This window comes from Polyodon spathula, chromosome 22 (assembly GCF_017654505.1).
Source record: "Polyodon spathula isolate WHYD16114869_AA chromosome 22, ASM1765450v1, whole genome shotgun sequence".
Taxonomy (NCBI): Eukaryota; Metazoa; Chordata; class Actinopteri; order Acipenseriformes; family Polyodontidae; genus Polyodon; species Polyodon spathula.
This window is the reverse complement of record NC_054555.1, coordinates 6,361,284-6,382,967: the sequence shown is the minus strand read 5'-3', so window position 1 is coordinate 6,382,967 and position 21,684 is coordinate 6,361,284. Positions and strand designations below refer to the sequence as shown.

General features: G+C 36.3%; 1 protein-coding gene across 4 annotated transcripts in view; it reads right to left on the bottom strand.

The window, feature by feature from the left end:
- LOC121297005 (transcription factor COE1) overlaps window positions 1–21,095 on the bottom strand; it is a 136,387-nt gene extending 115,292 nt beyond the window's left edge. For 2 of the 4 annotated variants that reach the window (XM_041223007.1, XM_041223008.1), the window contains exons 1-6: window positions 20,487–21,095; window positions 19,302–19,458; window positions 17,867–17,930; window positions 16,568–16,623; window positions 10,137–10,210; window positions 6,299–6,367 (exon numbers count right to left, since the gene is read on the bottom strand). In XM_041223007.1, coding sequence (XP_041078941.1) covers window positions 6,299–6,367; window positions 10,137–10,210; window positions 16,568–16,623; window positions 17,867–17,930; window positions 19,302–19,458; window positions 20,487–20,620 — 554 coding nt within the window. In that variant the 5' untranslated portion in view covers window positions 20,621–21,095. The remainder of the gene's footprint in view (window positions 1–6,298; window positions 6,368–10,136; window positions 10,211–16,567; window positions 16,624–17,866; window positions 17,931–19,301; window positions 19,459–20,486) is intronic. The other 2 variants (XM_041223009.1, XM_041223010.1) reach the window with 1 other exon arrangement.
- Between the last annotated feature and the right edge of the window lie 589 nt (window positions 21,096–21,684).

Sequence of the window (21,684 nt, the reverse complement as noted above, 5' to 3'; positions counted from 1 at the left end):
CCCTGTTGTACATCAACTTCTATAATGCGGTAGACCAAGCACTATTAATTTGTTTAGAGCTGGCTTGGATTATTGGGTTTGTGTTTGAGTTCTTATTCCCTCAGTGGAATCTGTACAGAAGTCCAGCTGGTTTAAATTTGCAGGCTAGCAGTTGTCCCCTTTCTCAGAGTGCTAAAGAAAATAATCTCACCAATCCATGAGTAGGCGCTTTTTTTTTTTTGCTTTTTTTTCTTTTTTACCAGTGAGAACTTGATCGCCTGTTAATTAAAGTAATTCCTTGAGCAGGAAAAACTTATTTAAGTTAAAGCAAACAACAAAATGGATTTGTGGGAAAATGTCCCGGTTGTAAAGAACTTACCTCTCCAAACAGTTTTGCATTCACCAAGCCCTAATGCAGAGCAGCAAATTTGGTGATGGCTTAAGAAGGAAAACTATATCCTTTTTCCGTTCTAGGACCTACAGTCCCGATACAGTTAGTGGGAAGTCAGATTATTGATGTATGTCTTTGTTAGGCTGAGCAAGGAGAGCTGATTTTGAGTCAGGGGCTTGTTGGGAGGAGTACTTCCATTGTGACATTTGTATACGGAAAGAAAGTCTATCCAAATGAAGCAACTACTAAACCATAAACCTGAAGAGCTCAAATGTTTTCTCTTTCTAATGTACTTTGCATATATTTTATAGATGTGTCACAAACAGACTAAATGAACCCTTGATGTTAAAGTGATAACTAGAAAGATTAAAAGCATGAAATACACTTTATAGACAACAAACATGCAAATAAAACATCTGCTTGCCCCCCTCCAGCCTCCTGTTAAAATGCAATATCACACAGTTTGTTGACTGCAGCATTATCTGGGTATTTAACAGGAAGAAGGGATCAGCTCATTCAACTCCTGCTTGGCCCTCTCAATTGACCTGATTAGCTCAACACCCAGTTCTTATGAATGACACCTTATCTTGTGAAAGAAGGAAAAACTTCCTTAAGGAGACAGCAGTGTGCCCGCCCCGGAGGCAGAGGGGAGCAGCCAATTGGTAAGACAGGTCTGGGAGACCCAAACAAGCAATATATGATTGGATTTCGTGTCCTGGGGACACAGAGTGATCGGTGTGTGATCTGATTGGCCTTGGTGGCCCAGAGGATTGGGGGGGGGGGGGGGGGGGGGTGCACCTCTTTTGGAGTCAACCAGCCAGACGACGGAATTGCTGACAGTGAGCTGCATATCATTAACCCTTTATTAACTTAAAGAAAGATGCATGGTATAGGTTGAAGCATCCCGTTTATTTTTTCTTTGGTTTGATTCTCAGGTAGATGTTATCTGCAAGAAATGCAATTCTAAGCAGCTGTTAAATAACTTTTCTTGAAGGATTCCAAGGACTATATGAAATATAATAGAACCAGAGCATTATATCCTTCTCCTCCTCTTCCTGTAATGTCATTTCTAACATACAGTACACATTAAGTTCCCCTGCTTTTAGCATTTGCAGATCACACAGCAGTCAAAATAAAGCTATGAGACAATGTTAGTATCAGAATCAATGTAATCAATCTTATGATTTTCAACATTATGAAGCCAAAATAAACTTTATTTCATGAACACCATATGCCAACCTAAAATTAAGAAAAAAAAAACATATACATGAAACAAATCTACATGTTTTAGACGTACTGGGATGTGCATCTTTATTAAACTGAGTCTGAGAAGTTGTCAAAGACAGCCTCAGATAGAAGGCATGACCTAATTAGCATTGCTTTTATTACGTTTCATCAGTTTGTTTTTAGATTGAACCCCAGATGTTCGAAGAGCTATGGGAAAAAAAAGGCTTGCCAACAACTATCAGTGCCAAGCTACAGTACAGAGGACCCTGATACCTTTGGGAAATTCCACGTACCTCAGAGCAACAGAGAGAGAATCATGTGGATATTGATGATTCATGCTAATGGAGAAAACACATATACCTTGCATTAAAAGAAATCTCCTTTGTATGAAAAACAGCTTTGCGTTATACAAAAATGCTCACTTACAAACCAAGGGAAGCTTTTAAAATCTGATTTACTGCCAAAAATGTATCACAGTTTGGGTGGGTGGGTTTAGCTTCGCTGAAGCTCATTCCAGATGACAGCCAATGATTTTCCCAAAGATCACTTAGTCTCTTACATCTAAACAAACTCAGAAACTTTACCGGGAAGAAAAGCGCTCGGAAAATTAGTGTAATCTGACCCACAAACAAACAGCTTTATTCCTGTATTGCTCTGTAGTTCACCAGAAGGGGGGAGAGTACAAAGCCTCAATAAATGACCAGCCTTTTGATACAATACACACACACACACACACACATATATATATATATATATATATATATATATATATATATATATATATATATATATATATATATATACATACACACACACACACACACACACACACACACACTATATATTTGTTAGAACCCAAAAGCAACGTTGTCTTTCCTTCCTTCGTATGGTTCAAAAAAGGGGACACTCAAGTTCGGTTTTCCTGAAGTACGTATATCTACATTAGACGACTCAGACCATGACATCTGGATAGTATCGGGGACAACGTGTGCAACCCCATTCCAACGTCACGCATGAGCCCTCCATCACGCAGGGTTGTTGATAAAATTGGAAGGAAGGGGTAAGAAAGAAACATAAATAGCAAAATATTTTGTCAATAAAAATAACCTGAAATTGATATAACAAGAGGAAAAAAGTGAAAGCTGAGAGGCATCTATTCAATGTCACTATCCTTTTGTGTCCATGTCAATGAGTCGGGATTAAGGTATTTGAAATAATCTTATTGAGAGAGCGTCAAAGAGAGTGAGACGCTGCTCGGTGGCATATGGCAGAGCAGCAGAAGCTATCCTTTTAACACTCCTGCTTTTATTCCCAAAGACCATTGCTTCACTTAGCTGCACAGCGTACTTATCCTGGACATATCTATGTGGAGTCAAAGGTTTAATTTGTTTTGTGTCCTTGCAAAAATGAACCGATATCAGCTTTTTTTTAACCAATATTTATTTCTTTTTTATACAAAGAAACAACTTGAGTCCCAAAATTATTTTTATAACCCCGTCTTGTGTATCATATTGTTTTTCATGCCATGTACCGACCAAAACTTTGCACTGAGACACACCTGTTCTTCTTTTCCCTCTACCTACAGTGTATGCACTCGAAGTACAGTCGGTGTCTGATGTGTTCATTGGTTCATTGGTACTCAGTACAGATTTAGATATGAGAAACAATTTAAATAAGCTAGTTTGCCATTAATTGCTAGAGGATAGCTTGTAAGGATGTCTGGATTCCGTGATATGAGTTAAAAAAACGCAAATGTGTAGAGAACCTGAATATAATTTGCATTTGCTGTTTCACAGAAGTAAAAGCTCTAATCATAACTGCAAGGGGCTCAAGGCATCTCGAATAAAAGTCACAATGCTTCAAGACAACAGCAAATATTGGATTTATTATTTTAACTATACAATAAGAGAACATTAGTTACCTTTATATTTGTACAATGCCAATGTTTTGCTAGTATTACCTACCCTGCTGCTTAGTCTAATTAGGAAATCACTCTCATTAGTCATCTAGAAGAATTAGTGCTATCCATGCTAATTACTCCTGTAAAATCTAATAATGTCTTTGAAACAAGAACAGCCTAATGAGGTTTTATTTATTGAACTAAATTATGTCAAGAGAAGAAAAGGGTTGGAAATTTTATTTTTTTAATCTTTCCTGGGATCATATAATTTATAATTGAGTCAGTTTCTGTGGGCAAGTTGTTTGTTTGTCGCAAATTAATATCTTCAAGAAATTAACTATTTCTTCCAGAATGGAAAATGATCCTTTATACTGTAAACCTACAAAATGAGGCAGATTGTTTGACCCTTTTCTTCTCTTTTTCTTTTTTAGCAGGGGTATCTGTGAAAATGTGCCTGATAACCAAGAAAATAAAGAACAAAAACTAGCTAGGCATTCTTTATTAATCCAGCATTCATTTTACATGAACTTATGTTATACAGCTACAGTTGTTTGATAGAACGCTTTTACAATTTTGTGTCACTGAACTAGAAGCTGCTCTAACACATGGATACACAAAGCCAGGTAGCGCAATTTCAAGACAGAGCCCAAGGTCCACAGGACAGCTGATCCACAGGGCTGTGCATTTATTAGGCATTCAAGCACAAGCACAGGTCAAATCTAAATCCACAGGTCCAGTTTCAAATTAACCGAGAAGTTAAAAAACAAACAAAAAAAATCATTTAGTTTAGGAAAGGCTTAGAATTGTTGGAAAACCCAGAAGAACAAGGGAGGCTATGGAGAGAGAGAGAGAGAGAGAGAGAGAGAGAGAGAGAGAGAGAGAGAGAGAGAGAGAGAGAGAGAGAGAGAGAGAGAGAGAGAGAGAGCGAGAGCGTGTGCGTGTGTGTGTGAGAGTTTTCACAGTCAGTGATCTGAGAATGATTGGTCCTTACTGTGTACTTGTTCAGTGTGCCAGATTTAATTTCAGCAATTATGCCTTTAATATTATAAAAAAAAAAAAAAAAAAAAAAAAAAAAAAATGGTCAGAGCAACCTAATAACTCTTATAAACAAACTCATGTGTGTACCACATAAATACAAATAAAAAACAAGTTTTGGTTGCTCAGAAATTCTTTGAACCACAAGGCTTTGATTTATTTTATTTATTTTCTTTTATTCTGCCTGACACAGCATGTCCTGTGGCACTAGCCACAGAAAGCCCAGAAAGGCACAATTAGGGAGAATGCAAGCTAACCCATTCTTTAAGTATGATGAGTCAACAACAAAGGAGAGGAGGAAACAAGCTCCATTACTTTCCCCTCCAATCCTGGAAAGGTTGTCTCACTATTAACTGCCTTTGATTTTGCTGGTGTCTATGTGACCCTGGTTTTTACTTGGTCATTGTGGTGTGCCTCAGGAAAAACAGTGTGGCACCCTTGGAGGTGCCTTTTTGGTGCCATTTCACCACCAATTTCTGATTAAACTGACCCCTGTAAAGAGAGCTAAACACTTCCCATGAAACCTGCTTGCCCATACGCCATACCAGCTGGGAATGAGCCCAGTAACTTTTGCATTAAATAAGCTTTAGCTCAAGAATTTCATTTATTGTTAGTCTTCACCTTTTTTTGATATTCCTGCATTCACTGTGCTGTACAATCTTCACTATTGTGTCTAAAAATAATGGCAAATAAAAAAATAAAAAAAACAACAATCTCATTTTTATTTCTTTAGCTGTCTATTGTATATGCTAACAAGTAGACCTGAACAAAAAAGTGAGGGTGGCCCCCAGGGCTATCGCCTGCTGTTGTTTAACAGACCATTAGCCATGTGGGTTTTATTAACTAGAGCTGCGTAAACAGCTTCCTCTCCTTGTTATAATGCTTGGGGTACTGCCGCATGTATACACACTGCTAATTTAGCAGTGAAAGAAACTCCCTGCTTCCACTGTTAAATTGTGATTGTACAGTACGCCCAAAAAGTGCATATGCTCGGCACCACCGTACGTAGCTACAGAAAAACACAGAGAGAAAGAAAGAAGTAAAATGCCACCTTCGTTACAGTTCGATAAGACACCTGTTTAAATGCCAGTCATATTATTTTCGTATCAAATTACACTATGAGGAAGTCGTTAAAGCAGTGACGCTCATAACTACTAACATATCCAAAAATAAAAAGTGTGCTGACTTTCTAGTCCACTTTACAAATACAGTGCTGAACCCATCATGACGTGAAAGCAGTCAATGCTTGACTTTTAAACAATGTATTTTAAACAATATCCATTTTGCAGCATTTCCAGTACATTAAACATACCTGCCACCCTTTACAATACATGTCAGATGATATGAGGGGTGTTCATATGAATAAGTGTATAAATTACCATTTTTTTGGAATTCATTGGAATTTCTTAGGAACGAACGGCTCAAAAGTAATTACATGTTATTGAACTGATATTCCATCACTTGTTTCCTGACAAGCATCTCAAGGCTCTTCTTGAATTGTAGCCCAGTCTCGAGGCCTATCTAAACTGTTGAACAAAAACACCACTTGGCTTCCTGGAGGGCCACGGGTTTCACTCTATTGTCAACCTCCATAGAACAGCATATCCACCAACTGGTAGTGAACGGTAATTCTTACAGGCCTTGTAAATCATTATAAGCCGCCACCCAGGCACATCCAACAACAACAAAAAACTCCACCCATGAGCTTTAGTAGCCCAGGAGCAGGTGCTGCATCCGAAAGCACCAGCAGTAATGAAGGCCCTTACCTGTCAATTATCACAGGGTCCGATGGCGTCTCGTTCCGGTTGCCACAGCTCTTCTTGTCGCAGCATCGGCTGGGAAGAGGGAAGGAGGGAAAGGGGGCAGATTAGTACAGCAGCGCATATGGCACAAATTATCCCAGTCAGAAGGAACAGGTACCAATTAAAGGGACGGCTGTTTCTGCTTATTGTGAACTCACAGCCTTCATCTGTAAATGGGGCTGAGGATAAGTAACTACTCTCAACCCCTTATTATTGTCACATGTGGGTTAATTACCAGATTACAAAGGTGTTTCTTCTTAGGAACAGCTTGTTCTTAATCTCCATCCATTTTGTCCCCACCCCCCACCCCCCCCCGACGGAAAGATTGCAAGGGTCTGACTGTTAGGATTTACCTGAGGCACAGGTACACCTACCTCCACCCTCCCCACTTTACACAAAGAACAGAATAGAGGGCTCTTGAACAGCAGGGAGTAACCTACTTCTCACATTACGCCGGCACAGATGGTAAGGAGGTATGAATGAAACCAGAAAAGAAACTGACATCTAAAACCACCAGCATTGTCGCATTCTGTCTATGTGTGTGCTAGCTAGGTTGGACTAGTTTTATATTGGCCGCATTTTACATTAATGTTTAGGTTGCATCAGTAAAGCATTTTTTGTTCTTAAAAAAAAGATTGAAAATGATTTGTTTAATTTATAATTCCATTTCTTTTATAAATCTATAAAATATAATACATGTATAATTTTCTTTCCACCATGTGTTAAAAACATTCAAGGTTTGTTATGTGATAATAGCTTTTTACAACACACACATGTTATTAATAAGTTTTACCACATACTACATTTGTTAACAATGATCCTTTACTGGGAGTATCAATTATGATTATCAATGAAAACCTGATGTATAAATTGTGCCAATAAACATGCGTAGAGCTTCAGGATGTAGACTGACTAGTACTATTTGAAAAATGTGTTGCTTTTAAAGATGTCTAAATGTGTGTGTTTGAGGTGGGGGATAAGAAGAAACTATGCCAGCGTTTTTTTAAAAAAAAAATAACAAAAAAAAAACCTTAACCAAAACCCTGTAAACTGTGCCTTTCTTTTGTGAAGTTACACAGTGAAGTGTCTTGGCACACGTATGCCAGGAAAGGCACTCCTGGAGTGAAGTGGTGCTGATTATCACTGCCAATTGTGGTGCTGGAGGGCATACGTTATTACTGATAAGGCCAGCTCCTTCATCTGCGCAGCCAGCCACGCACTACAAGGGTTTGTAATTTACTAACACAATGGCTCGCAAAGCAATATTCCCATTGATTAGTATATCCTGTGAGTAAATAGGGGAGGACTACTGTAATGTAGCAGTAGTAGTCCTCCCCTATCAGGCACATGATGTAAACGTATTTGCCCGTTAGATTTTTAAATAACCTTGGGGAAAAAACAAATCTTATTTATTAGCATAGAAATGTTATGCTTGTCAGTATTTCCTTCCTTCTTTTTGGATTATTACTCATCCCAGTCCATCAGCTAAAAACAAAACAGGGACTGTTATACGTTAACAATGGAGGTGAATTTGTGCAGCTCTTTGAACTTAATTGTTTTTGGTGACATTGACATGAAATGATACATTTGAACTGAGGAAGGTTAAAAAAAAAGTGTTATTTGAAAACGTTTGATATTCACATTTTTTTAATTCTTTTTTCCCCAGTGTTTGACAATCAGATTTTGTCCTATGGAGGCAAGCTGGCTTGGCACCATATGGCTAATGGTAGCAAGCAGCAATTAGCAGCACTGATTAATGGGGAACAGACTCTAATTTTATGCTTATAATTGAGACTGCATTTTCACCCTCAGTGCAGAATCAGCACATCCAAACTTGGAGCTGCAGGAAGAGAAAGAACTAGAAGAGAGAGAGAGAGAGAGAGAGAGAGAGAGAGAGAGAGAGAGAGAGAGAGAGAGAGAGAGAGAGAGAGAGAGAGAGAGAGAGAGTGTGTGTGTGTGTGTGTGTGTGTGTGTGTGTGTGTGTGTGTGTGTGTGTGTGTGTGTGTGTGTGTGTGCATGTGTGAGAGTACTCTCTCCAAGTCTGTTGGTCTAAATATTAAGTGCCGTACCTGCTTTCAGTTTACAATTTCTAATGGACTGGGCTGTTTAATAATGCTAGTTTTAGATCCATAACTGAATTTTTATACCAGCTTTAGTGCAAGGGCATGTTGTGAAATGCCACTGCTGTGTAAAATCCGTAGTGGTATTGTTGTGTATTCCAATACTGCAAAACAATGAGTTTTTTAAAGAACAATAAGGGAAATCTTGATTCTATGTAAGCTTATAAGCCTGTTTCTGCATTTCTTAAGTCTGACAATGTATAGCAACGCATATCGAATGTATAGTGCCTACAATATAACATGCTAGCTTGCTGAGCTCAGTTCATTTATTACATGAAAAATAACACGAAAATCAAAACTGACTTAAAAGTTCTTCCTTGTCCTAATTAGGCATGCATCAGTTGGATATTTTTAGGAGATAACTGTTCAAATGTTCCCTAGCATGCTTAAAAATAGATAAGAGTCTATCTTCACAACCCAGTTTTTAAGAGAGGAATTCATCTTTTAGTTTTAATTATAGGTGCAACACTTTATAGCAACTCATCTTCCTCTCCTCTCCATTCTCTCCTTTGAAAAGGATGTGGGGTTGACCTGGATAGCGATTCTGGGAGAACTGCCTACCATACAGTAATTACAAGGGATAGGTCACCACAGAAGACAGCCCTCACTTTGAAACTAGAGGCTGCCATCATTAAATATGAAGGGCGCTGCTGTTGGAAATATGGGGGTTCTCGTTCTCTACCTTCTTGTAAAACCATCATGCTGTATACTGTATATCTGTAATAAGTGTATACGCCTAGTCTAAAGAATAAAATGATCATTAAAAAACTGAAACATGTGGAACCAGAGGCCTTATGAAACTCGTCCCACAGATCCACAGCTCCAAAGAAAATTTGACTGAAGTACAAACAGGAGTGGAGAAAGTTCAGTATGTTAATCTGTTGCCATATTTTTTAATGTGCTCATTAATATGAGGGATGCAAAGCATGGCCCAAGCAAATTCAGTATTAATATTCAGATTCACATTCTGGAACACCTGGTTAACATGAGACAAAGGTTCTGGAATGATTATTCCGAAAGGCTCAATACCGGCTTCAGTGTAAACATGCATTTAAAATGATTTCTAAAACACTTAATTGAAGTCTATCAGTAATTCCCCTCAAAACTTCCTCAATAGGAAATCATCTTTACATTTTTACTGTGGAATGAAACAAGTGACAAATGTAACTATTAATGACTGAAAATGCAGCTGCGGTGGCTTTGCCCTTTTTCCTCATTGTCGGAGATGGTAAAATTTCCCAAGCTAATTTCGATTGTTATAACTAAAGACACATTGTAAAAATACACAGACCAGTTTACAGCAGGGGGTTATGTTGTCTATAAACTGAAACCCAACGAGTCTGCAATGGGTTATTGCACAAACTTGATATCCCACAAATGGTTTCATACCTGGAGCCACTGAGACCCAAAGCTACAGATAAATGTTGAATAAATGATTTCAGTCTTGCAGGGTTTTCAAATCTCTGTATGTTCAGTGTTTTTCAATGGAAATACATACAGAGTGTAATTATTATTTACACATAGTACCAAAAAAAGTAACCCTTTGTATTTTTTTTAAGTTGTAGGTTGTTTTTTTAATAGCAGATAATAAACTTTTTTTTTTTTTTTTGCCAAGAGGCATTATTTGTTTTCCTTTGTCATGAAAAAAAAAAGCTTCATTAAAAACCAATATAACACCTTACCTGCACATTATTTCGTGTGTCAGTAAAACTCGGCACATTTCAGGGTTTTTGTCTTGTCCTTCATAAATAATAGCCTGGAAAAAAAGAACACGTTTATTAAAGTCAACTTTGCTGCACTAGACACAGCTCCACCACTGTAAATGCAGGGAAACTTGGTTCCAGACTCATTATCTATGGGTACAATTTCATTTTTAATATAATATTTCTTTCTATCAGGGAGGAGTGTATTTGGTAAATAAACTGTAAACTTTAAAAAAGAACTGCCTCAGAACTTGTGATGTGGTTTTAGGGTTACTAACTTGCAACATCAAAAGCTATTGTTGAAGCATCCTTCCTTTAATGAAACAAAGCGCTTTACAATACAAACAAATAGTTGACATATGTACGAGAACCCTGGGGACTGTTTAAGAATGATACGGAGCATCCAAATATTAAGAAACATTAGTGAAAGGAAAAAAAAAAGAGCAAACCACAGCATTACCAACACAATGGATTTAGAACTGATTTGTATGGTGAATACAATAACATGCATTACTGACATGGTACCAAGGTATAAGAATAAGGTTTATTGATTCACGCCATTGTAATGTGGATGCCGAAATCAACATTGTTATCCTGGTGGTGCCATTCTACATGTAGTGCTGTTATTGCTGAACCATTACATAGCTCCTGTGATACCACTGCATTGCCATTAAATATCATTTGGTACCGACCCTTTTGTGGATAAAGGTTTGTGCACCCCTGCTTTCAAAGAAAGCAAGGCTTTTTCCTTAACTATTTTGGCACATTTACATGTTCAAAGCTCATTCACTTGTAAAGCCCCTTGCACTTACTTTCTGCACTTGTTGTCTTTGTAAGCCCCATCTCCACTGGAGCGTGTTTGGATTGTACATTTGAAACAAGGTGAGAAGTTTATCATGTTTGTCACGGTAACCATGCTTCCTCCACCCCCCTCCCCTTCCCCTTTTCGTAGTTTCAAGCTAGCAACCAGCTCTGCTGAGAAAAACAGACTTGATGCTAACCTAAGACCTTAAAATGAAATTTATTACTTCTGGCAGAAAAAGGTCCATAACTGACCACATGTGTCATGGGAATCATGCGAGCTGTTCCAACATTTCTGGCTGCATTCACATGCACTTTTTAACATACTGTGTAGCGAGCATTAAATGAGTAAAAAAAAAAGTAATAGTAGACTTTCTATTCAACACATTTTGCAAACATATTTACATTTTAATAACATCTGACTAGTTCTAGTGACACAAGAATATTCGACGTGGGAGATCTAAGAAAACAGATAACCTCAACACAAAGGTGATGTTGCATTTCTGAATAGTAGGCGTAACATGGCTTGTTTGTTTCGCATTAGTTGAATTGGTTTAAAAGCACAGGGGAAATAACTCGCATTAAATGTGATAAGTACACTACATTACAAGATGCACACTAGGTAGCAAGCAGCAGGAATGCATTGACATCTCTGATCATTTATACAGTGTTTTAGTTAGAGAGGGGTTACAAAAGGATGCAAGACAGCATTAACAGATGCAATGACTGATGTTTATGCATTTTCGTAACACTGAGTGGCAATAAAATCATATTATGTAAAAGCAAAAAAGCAGTTTTTTTTTCTATTTTTCTAGTGGTTTTTTTGTTTATTGCTGTTCAATTACAAAATGAATTGAACTTAGCCCTTGAGCAAAAAAAATATGGTCTGATCATGTCTCTAAATCATGTACTTAGCAGTATGAGTATTTATAAATATATAGATATGAACAGAATACATGCATATGTGTATATATGGACGTTCTTACAATGCTGTTTTTATGTTTCCAGCTTTTACAGAGTGCTTGAATATTTGTAACACTCTGTATGTTTCAGTCAAACGAACAACTATTTACTAAACGGGTGCTGTGGAGCTGTTTGCTGGGTCTGTTTTGAGCAGTGCAATCATATTTATGTGCTTTCACACTGTAACTACTCTAGCGTATAAAACCCCAAACAAATGATTGTATGTTGTAGTGGAGGGAGCAGTTGGGCTGCCAGACTGGGCTCGTACTGAGCCATCTGGCCTGGGCAGGGAGCTCTTCCAAAAAGCTCAGCTTTGTTTTCACCCCCAGACTCCAAACAGCACATTTTCTAATGCCGCGAATTTACATGTTCCCAAACACAGGGCCCTGAGCAGCCACACGGTAGCAGAATCCAGTGCTGTTTCAGATCACTGTGTACAATATTATCCTTTGCTAGTATTAGTTTATTATTGGTATGTACAAAAAGCAACAAAAAATGTTTTTTACAACAGACACCATAAAGATGAAAAAATCAAGAAATTCCATTTTATTTTATAAATGACTCTTAACCTTGCATGCATACCAAAATGTGTGTTTATGGAAATTGATGATATAAAATGTCATTATTATTATTTCTACTATTTTTAAAATATATTTTATTGTTTTACTATAATTTATTTATATTATTTTCTATTAATATTCTAATATTTTTTTCAGTTTAAATCCTTATTTATTTTTATTTATTTTTAATGTGTATTCCATAATCCAGTTTTACCATTTTATCCTGAATCAGAGCAGATCTATTTATCAATATCGGCTTTTCCTGCTGTTTCTTACCTTTTGCCGTAGCAATTCTGACAGATATTAGTCTTCTTTATCTGTATTTGTACTCTTTAAAACTTAAAACTTACTGCAACTTATTGCACCTTTTTCAAATACTTTTCACTAAACCAGTGCTTTTGCATAGAAATGCTTAAAATAACATGCACACTTAGATTTATTTGTGATTACATCTTGAGGAAGTAAGGTAGACATTCTAGCCCAGATGGGGCATTAAGAGGAAAACAAACTGTCTGATTTAGTGTTTTGCATTTTGTTTTTGAAAGGTTCTGAAAAATAAACTTGATCTCATTTTAACAAGAGCTTCGGAAGGTCTGATAATAATGGGAGGTGAGAAGGTCAAGTCTGGTCTCGGAAACAAGATCTGGAAGAGGCAGGAAAATAACCGAGCTGTACATACAGTCCTCTTCCTCCTCGTCTCTGTCGAGAAATCCAGGGAGCTTTTAAAAGATGGAATGCCATGATCCTGACATACTGTATTTCCAAAATACATTCCTCTCTAGCATTAATAAATTACAGTTAGGAAAAATACAGTTAAAATGGCTATTATTCATAATAATTATTATTACTATGACTACTACTACTACTAATAATAATACCTTTAAAAGTAAGCCATCCAAAGTGTTCAAATAAAGTATTTTCTTTTCAGAATATTTATTGTTTTCTTATAATACAAGCACACCAAACATTGAAAAGTTTACTACAGCAAATAGCAAGGTCATTTAGCAGTTTTCCCATGATATCCTATGAATTTACCATCGTTCATTTACATACTTTACTATAGCCTACCTCCCTAGGGTTAACAATGCTTACCTATGCTTTATTACACTGTGCTACGCCTTTACTCTGGTAAACTTTGTATAACAGTTTCTTTGTCACTTAACCTTTACACTAAAGCTGTAAGACCCCTCATTCAACATTATATCAGCAGATCATTTTCCACTGTCAGAGCAGGAGACAGTAAAAAACTTTGTATAGAATCACTAAACTAATCAACCTCTGTTTTTATTTAGTGATCTGTGTTTGTATGGCAGCGAATAAAATTGTTTTGAACTGTAAAACTGAGTTTGATGAATGGACGCATCATTCTTTGTTATATGGTTTTGTTTAGCAACAGAATGCCATTGGAAATATACAGTAGAGAATGCCAAACTGCATATTGTGAAATATGAAATGGTAAGAGATATTTTAAAGAAAAAGTTTAGAGAAAGCTGTGAAGTTTCTGAAAAGTAGAAATCTTGTTTTTTTCATTATTGTGTATTGTTACATCATCAAAGCTTGTAATCAGGCTCTGGTTTGAGGAAATATCCAGCTACGATGATTTATTTCATCTGTACCATTTTGTTTAAGTAAATTAAGTGTATACTGAACTGCTGTATAAGTCTTATATAAATAGATTTGACAGTCTAATAAATGATGGTATGAAGAGAATTCAAATAGCCTGCTGTCTCTTTTTCATAACTGCAGTAGATAAGGAATACATAGAGATCTATCTCTCTCTCTCGGGCAAAATACCAATGCACTTGTACAAGGTTGTACTATAAAAGATTCTGGAAATAGCTTCAAATACTCAGCCCAATGTGTACCAACTGTTTCTTAAATTACCAATGACACATTTTCCAGTATAGAGCTACAAAAGAGTGACCAAATGTCTGTCCAAAGTACAGCGCAAACAGGTGTTTATTTAGATGAACAACTAAAAGCTGGATTAAAATATACCACGAATCAACAGCAAGAAAACAAAGGATGTTGACAATTAAACAAAAGTTCTGAATTGCTCCACTTTTAAACACTCCCTTTTTAGCTATGGAATTGTCACACTAAACATGTAGGCTTGAAGGAAAGTGAACAGCCTCTTTTACAATTTAAAAATTTTTAACATGTTTTTCTAAATATCTCTGTTGTGATTTAGCTCTCTCTTTTAAACAAAATGTAATCTAACAGAAAATATTTAGAGTAGGTTGGTATATTACTTTGGAAACCTTTATTTGAACCCAAATGGGTGAGACTGGCCCCTTAGTACCAATGTACCTGTAAATGCAGGTTACTTACAGGTGCACACAATACCCTGTGCCATTATACCCTGGATCTGTCATAGACAACTCAATTTGCTCAGCACAGGCCTAATAGCAGATGCCCTCGCTCTCCTATTGAGCAGGGAGAGATAGCAGACTGATGTCACCAGGATGTACTTATGAAGAAGGCACAAGGCAATGACTGTACAAACACACTTAAGCTTTGAACTACACTCAAACTGTTAATGTCATACTCTGTCTGACAAGTAGATTAGTCTGAATATGATATCCAGCTTAATATCTGACACGTCACAAATGCACTTGATTTGCGTTCTGCTAAAAGATTGTCCCAAACGTGTTTGATATTTACTTTGTGCATATTGTCTTTACGATTACAATGAACTAACGATATTGTTTGATGTTATTATTATTCTATAAGTAGTTAACTTGTATTCAGCCAGCTGCCTTACACTAGGAAACAAACACAGCACATCAAATATCACACTGTTAACTGTAAAGCAGCTTTCCTACCCACCTTGAATATATTTAATTTCACAGAAGTAACTGTTTTTTTCATTTGCAGTCTCTTCTCAACCCTAGATCTGACAACTGCAGCTAAAACATGTAAACAAGTTCTATAAATACATCAACACACATTTCTCTTTTTAATACCATTATCTGAAATGTAGACAAGAGAGTGATCTTTATCATTGCAATGATAAGCCACAGGCATTGTGATTGATTGATTGATTGATTTTTTTTCAGTAGCTATTTAGGTAGTAGGGTAAGTGAAACATACACTTTGATTGACCAGTAGAAGGTTTTATTTGGCCCAAAATATGTGATTTAGTCATATTTTCAAAACATATAAGAATCATGGAAACTAGTTACAAAAGGTGGTTGAGCAAGTAAAAACATTGCACCCCTAGATTGCCACACTATGGTGAATATTGAGATACGAAAACCTTTGAATATTATTATTATTATTATTATTATTATTATTATTATTATTATTATTATTTATTATTATTATAGTTAAACACTTTAAATATGAATGCTGAGAACATGTCTCAAGCTGCACTAAAAAGAGATTTAAATAGTTTTGCTCTGTAAAATAAATATTAATGTTTTTTACACCAGCTGCAGGGAAACAGCAGGAAACTCCAGAACCTAAAGAGTTAACAGCATTGGTAATGGTTCACTGCAGGTCACACGTTTACAATATGGTGGTATGAACACAAAAATTATAATAATACTTGAATCAACCCAAACACTTTGCTGGAGGAACATGGCAGTTACATACAGTTACAAGGCTTCCTGTTTGTGATAGAAATGCTGTATTTTAGTGGTATTTTCACAAAACACAGTGTTGGCACGTTTATATCAAGCACAACATCAACAATCTCCACCAGCTTTGTCTAAATTCTTCTCTTACTGGTGGAACACTAATCTTGCTCTCTATGCTGTCGGACAGCACTATATATTCCCTTTGACTGTAACTAATCCCCCAGGTTACTATTGCAAACAATAAAAGTGTGTTCTTGAGACACCCAAAAGTGACAGCTCCACCTTCTGACCTCACAGCCTAACACAGTCTCCACAGCAGGGACAGAGCAAGCCTCTTCGGAGTGGACGGCTATCTTTGTGAAGTGCATGCTGCGTGGATCACTACAGGATAGCGCTGCTCTGCGGAGAGCAGACCTGTCTAAGTGTGACTCTATTCACGTATCCTCAGGGCTGAAAACATCCCCTTTGTAAATCAGAAAGAAGTACAGATAAAGAGAAGGCATACCTGTTTGGTCATGGAATCAATCAGCCTCACGTAGAAGTCCTGCTCCGTTCTAATACCTGAGGAAACAGCAAGACTGACTTTATTGGAATTATTTACACAGCAGTGGCTCCCTTTTTCTTTGTTACGGTGTAAACAGTCATGTCTCAAAAAATGTGTTGATTCATTCGTTCAGAAGTCATCTGTTAGCTGACTAATGCATCCATGACTGTCTCTAAGAAACTCATGTTATGTTAATAAAATTTGCTACAGCTATAGGAAATCCCTGATATTGAAAAAAAGGACTTTTATATTTTAAAGCAGTACCAAAGTAGCGTCTTTTGGTATTCAGCCTTTAATTTTCTTGATGAGTACATTCATATTGGTGGTTATAGAACTACACAAATTATTATTATTATTATTAATATTACTCCAGTAAACGACTTGTTTTGGGGCTTTGGCTAAGAAACGTTGTCCCTATGCTTTTACTAATATACTGCTACGCAACAATGATCTACTATGATAAATTATTCATAAACATGAAGTCATACTGTAGTCTAAAGTTACAAAGCGGCAGAGACTTAGCAGGGTAGGCTAACACAAGCTATAAACCTAGGTAGGACAATGTTGTGGGAATTAAAATATTACACAAACAACAGTAAAACGGACGTGTTTGTCACGCTTTGGCTATGTCATGTACGCAGCCGATAAAACTAAATAGCCGACAATAGTCTACACCGGGACGGTATTTTAAATTCACCTGAAATGAATCATACTTGCACTGTCAGAAGAAGCGGTCATGAAAGGTGACCACGGTAACTCAGGTTGCGTGGGGCGCATGTACAATACCTTATTTCGAGCACGTTCAGAAAAGCTTTTATTTTCACACACACACACACACACACACACACACACACACACACACACACACACACACACACACACAGGGAGTAATTAAAAAAAAAAAAAAAAAAAAGATTAACAAAAAAGTAAACCGAAGTTAAATCGTTATTTATGACTAAATTAAAAATGGGCTACTGAGAACTGATTTTTATTCGATAGTACTATCATATAAGCTAGTGTATTCTATTAAATAATATATTATTATTATTATTATTATTAATAATAATAATAATAATAATAATAATAATAATAATAATAATAATAATAATGTATTATTTGGTAACTTCATTAAAGGAGTTATTGAAGCCAGCTGTCAAGATGTTCTACTCAGGATAACATTTGAGCTGGTATTGCAGAATAGGCGTTAGGTCTGCTAACAGAAATGTCAATGCTGATATCAAAATGCATCCACAGTCTTACCATTGCTGTAGAGGAGCTGTAGCCTGTAATGTATTCCATTATTAGTTTTTTCACCACTAGATTCCTAAGAAAAATAAAATAATAAAAAGTTAACATTTGTTTGTTAAAAATTTGTAAATGCATATTATATTTCAATATAATATATATATATTTTATATATATATATTATATATATCTATATATCTATATATATATATACACACACACACACACACACACACACACACACACACACACACACACACACACACACAAAAATAGATAGACATGATATACATTGCATATACATGATAAAAAATGTTTCAAAAAAGTTTTATTTCATGACAAGTATGAGTTGGCAATGTTATATTTTACCATGCCAGCACGTTAGCCGTGTTTGTAACACTTGACAGTAAATGACAGTTAGAACGTTCGCAGGGATAGTGAAACAATACAATGTGTGGAATATAAACGAGTTGATTGAAAATAAAACTCAAAATCAACAGCATGTTTATAAAATGTGCCTTATCGTAGTAAATAAAGATGACACTTAGCGAAACATCTGACATCACTATCTTAGTGTTCAGAGAAAAAAAAATCTATTTTAATACTTCCTTTATGTTATCAAAAACAAGTTTATTTTGCACTGGACCGTGCAATTGTGTAACTACAATGAAGTAGTGTAGTGTTCAGCGATTTAAAACATGCAAAACAAATTAAATATAAAGCCTATATTACTCGAGTATGCATGTAAATAAATGATCAAAAATAAAGTATAGAATTGTATCTAAACCTGTTACCAGTGTTCCCACTATTAGGTAACAAAGGGGCAATATATTTCAACCCATATAACATGTTACAAGGAAGATAAAATAAATATGTACAAGCCTTTAAGTATTAAAAATAATAATAATAATAATAATAATAATAATAATAATAATAATAATAATAATAATAATAATTTCAGCCATTATATTATTTATCTTTTAAAATTATGTTTATCTTCCCTCCCATTGAGTTTCTTGTAATATGACGTTTCCCTACTTCATCTAATAATTCTAAATTTCTTTATAGCCCATTGGTTTTTATGTACATTGTTATTTGTTTATGTTGTATTTGCCTGCATGTTGTATTTGCCTGCATTCATTGTATTAATTCAAACATTAATACTACTATTATGATTATTAAGATTAAGAAATATAACCCTAAACTCTGTTTATTAAATCATTTGCCAAGAAAATAACCCTAAACTTTATCATCAGTTCTGATGTAGCCAAAAGGTTTTCGGTTGCCAGATAAACACACACACACACACACACACACACACACACACACACACACACACACACACACACATATATATATATATATATATATTATATATATATATATATATATATATATATATATATATATATATATATATATAGATGTTATATAGTAAAACACGACTTACTTTTTCCTTTTCTACAAATCCCAAGAAAGTAGTCCTTTCAATCTCTACTGGCTGTCCTTGTCTGTCGTACAGGGCCAACACGAAGTGGAAAAAGTTGGATTTCCTCAGGTTGGAAGGCGGCTGTTTTTCGAAGTGAGCCCGGGCTAGACCCACTCCACTGCGGATACAAGGGCAAAGAGGAGTCGGTATTAATAAAATAGCAGGGTGAAAGTGAACTGCATCAGAGTATTATTATTAGGTCCATTGTTATTATTTTTATTGTATCTGTCACTATTTATGCTCAGTCTCTCTTTGTTTTTTGTTTGCTTTTTATTTACCCTTATCATTTTGACATTTCACCTTTTTTAACTTTAAATTGCCTTTTATAACTTTAATTTTTAACCTTATTTTTATTATTTTAATATGAATTGTGTTTACTTTTCCAGTCGTCTTTATTTAAATGTATGTCCTTTCTATTTTCATAGGACAGCACGTTATGCTGTTGAGTTGCGTTGCCTCTGCATATTCATGTACAGTGTACGTTAAACGTTGAATAGTCGGTTTGCAACAGTCTATATAAAGCGTGTAAAATCATAATTGTGCTGTATCACATATGTGTTTCTATACAAAAGTGGATAATAGTATCTTATTATAATTTAATAACAAATTGCTTATTGCCAGCGTTTAAGAACATTTTTTTCAACCTTGTATTATTAATTTGTTCTGTGCGCCAGCCCATGCGTTTGTAATAAGAAATGCGTTGGTTTCAAATTAACTTTCAAAGTAGAAACTAATGCAAGACAGCTAAGGCACGGGCACTTTTATTTTAAGTACCAGTACAAGGTTTTAGATAGATACACAACGTAGATCAATATTAAATACATATATTGCATATGCGTTATAATTCACTATTTTGGATTTATTTATTTATTTTTTGTGCCACAAATCCACACTTGAAACTCTTAATCAAGAATAGATGCCGGGGGTTGAAATGTTACAGACTCTGAGACGCGTCGACACTGTAGCTGTAAGCAGATGCTGTGTTGCAACTTACATTTTGAACAATTAGAAATGTGAAAGAGCGCAATGTATCAGTGCGTGTGTATGTTTGTCTGTGTGTTTGTGATACAGTTCCTGTTGAAATGGCTAAGGCTGTTCGTCTCACGTTCTCGAGATTTGCGGATGCTGCAGCTGCTTTAGGCTTACCTTTGAGCGGCTGTGTTTGCATCCAGTACCCCGGCTCCCTGCATCCATGTTCGGACTGCATTCATCCCCGTCCCGATGGGTTCTTCTTTCATGCTGCTCCCACTCCTTTGAATGTTTTCTTGAATCCCAAACATGAAAACAACCTTTTCTTTTCCCGACCTTGATTCTTCAAATCACCAACGAATGATGTAACGTGTATATAAAAAAGAAAAAATATCAGGAGAGAGGGAGCACGCTGTCAGAATCCAAGCTTGTAGATAGGAACAATCAGCAGGGGAAAAAAAAAGAAGAAATGACTGCAAATCAGAAAAACAATACTTGAGGGTTGGCTGCTGTCCCTTCTGTTTTAAGAAAAAGTCTTAATAAACAGATCTAATGTCAGTTTACGAAACAATATGATCAACTACAGCTTTCAGACTGCTAGATCAAGTGTCATCATCATCCAGTGACAAGTTTTTTTTTTCTTTTTTTTCACCACAGATCTTTCTCTCCTTAAAAGAAATGAATGAGAAATGGGATGCTAGAAAGAAAGGTGGACCCTTGTGGATGAAGATCCCGTGTTTTCCCTCCTGTTAAAATGGGAGTGATTTGTGCGCTTTCCCCTAAGGAATCCGGTTTGACTCTCCCTGGGAGCAAAACACAAGAACACTAACCCCAATGGGAGGGGGCGGGGTCGAGACACAGAGACCGCCCCACAATAGAAATGTACCCGCCCCCTCGTGGGCACGACTTCCAATCGGCGTTCGCTGGCGTCTAATTACATATTGGAGCCCGGCACAGTGTGTTTAGCATTTAGCATCAGCACAAACGCAAGCACCCGAAAGAGGCGTTTTACCTTCTTAACGATATCAGAGAGATAACAGTATACTCGGTCCTTAGCCACCGCGTAGAATTGAGCAGAACCATAATTCATGATAACTGAATAATTATAGCTCACGTACACGATGTTAGCAAATGCACTGTACACTCGGTTCATTCCCCGTTCAAGCAGCATGCATACGAATCTGTCTTTTGCTAGTGATGTGCTTAAATCTTATTGTACCCTAACCATTTCATGATAAGCAAGACGCATTTATGTGTCTTAAATGATGCTACATGGTACTGGCAAGCTAATATCGAGATGTGTGTTGGGCTGTAAAATGACTGTGCAGTGAACTGAGGCTTCTGCAGTGTAACTGGGACTTGGCAGATGTTGCGG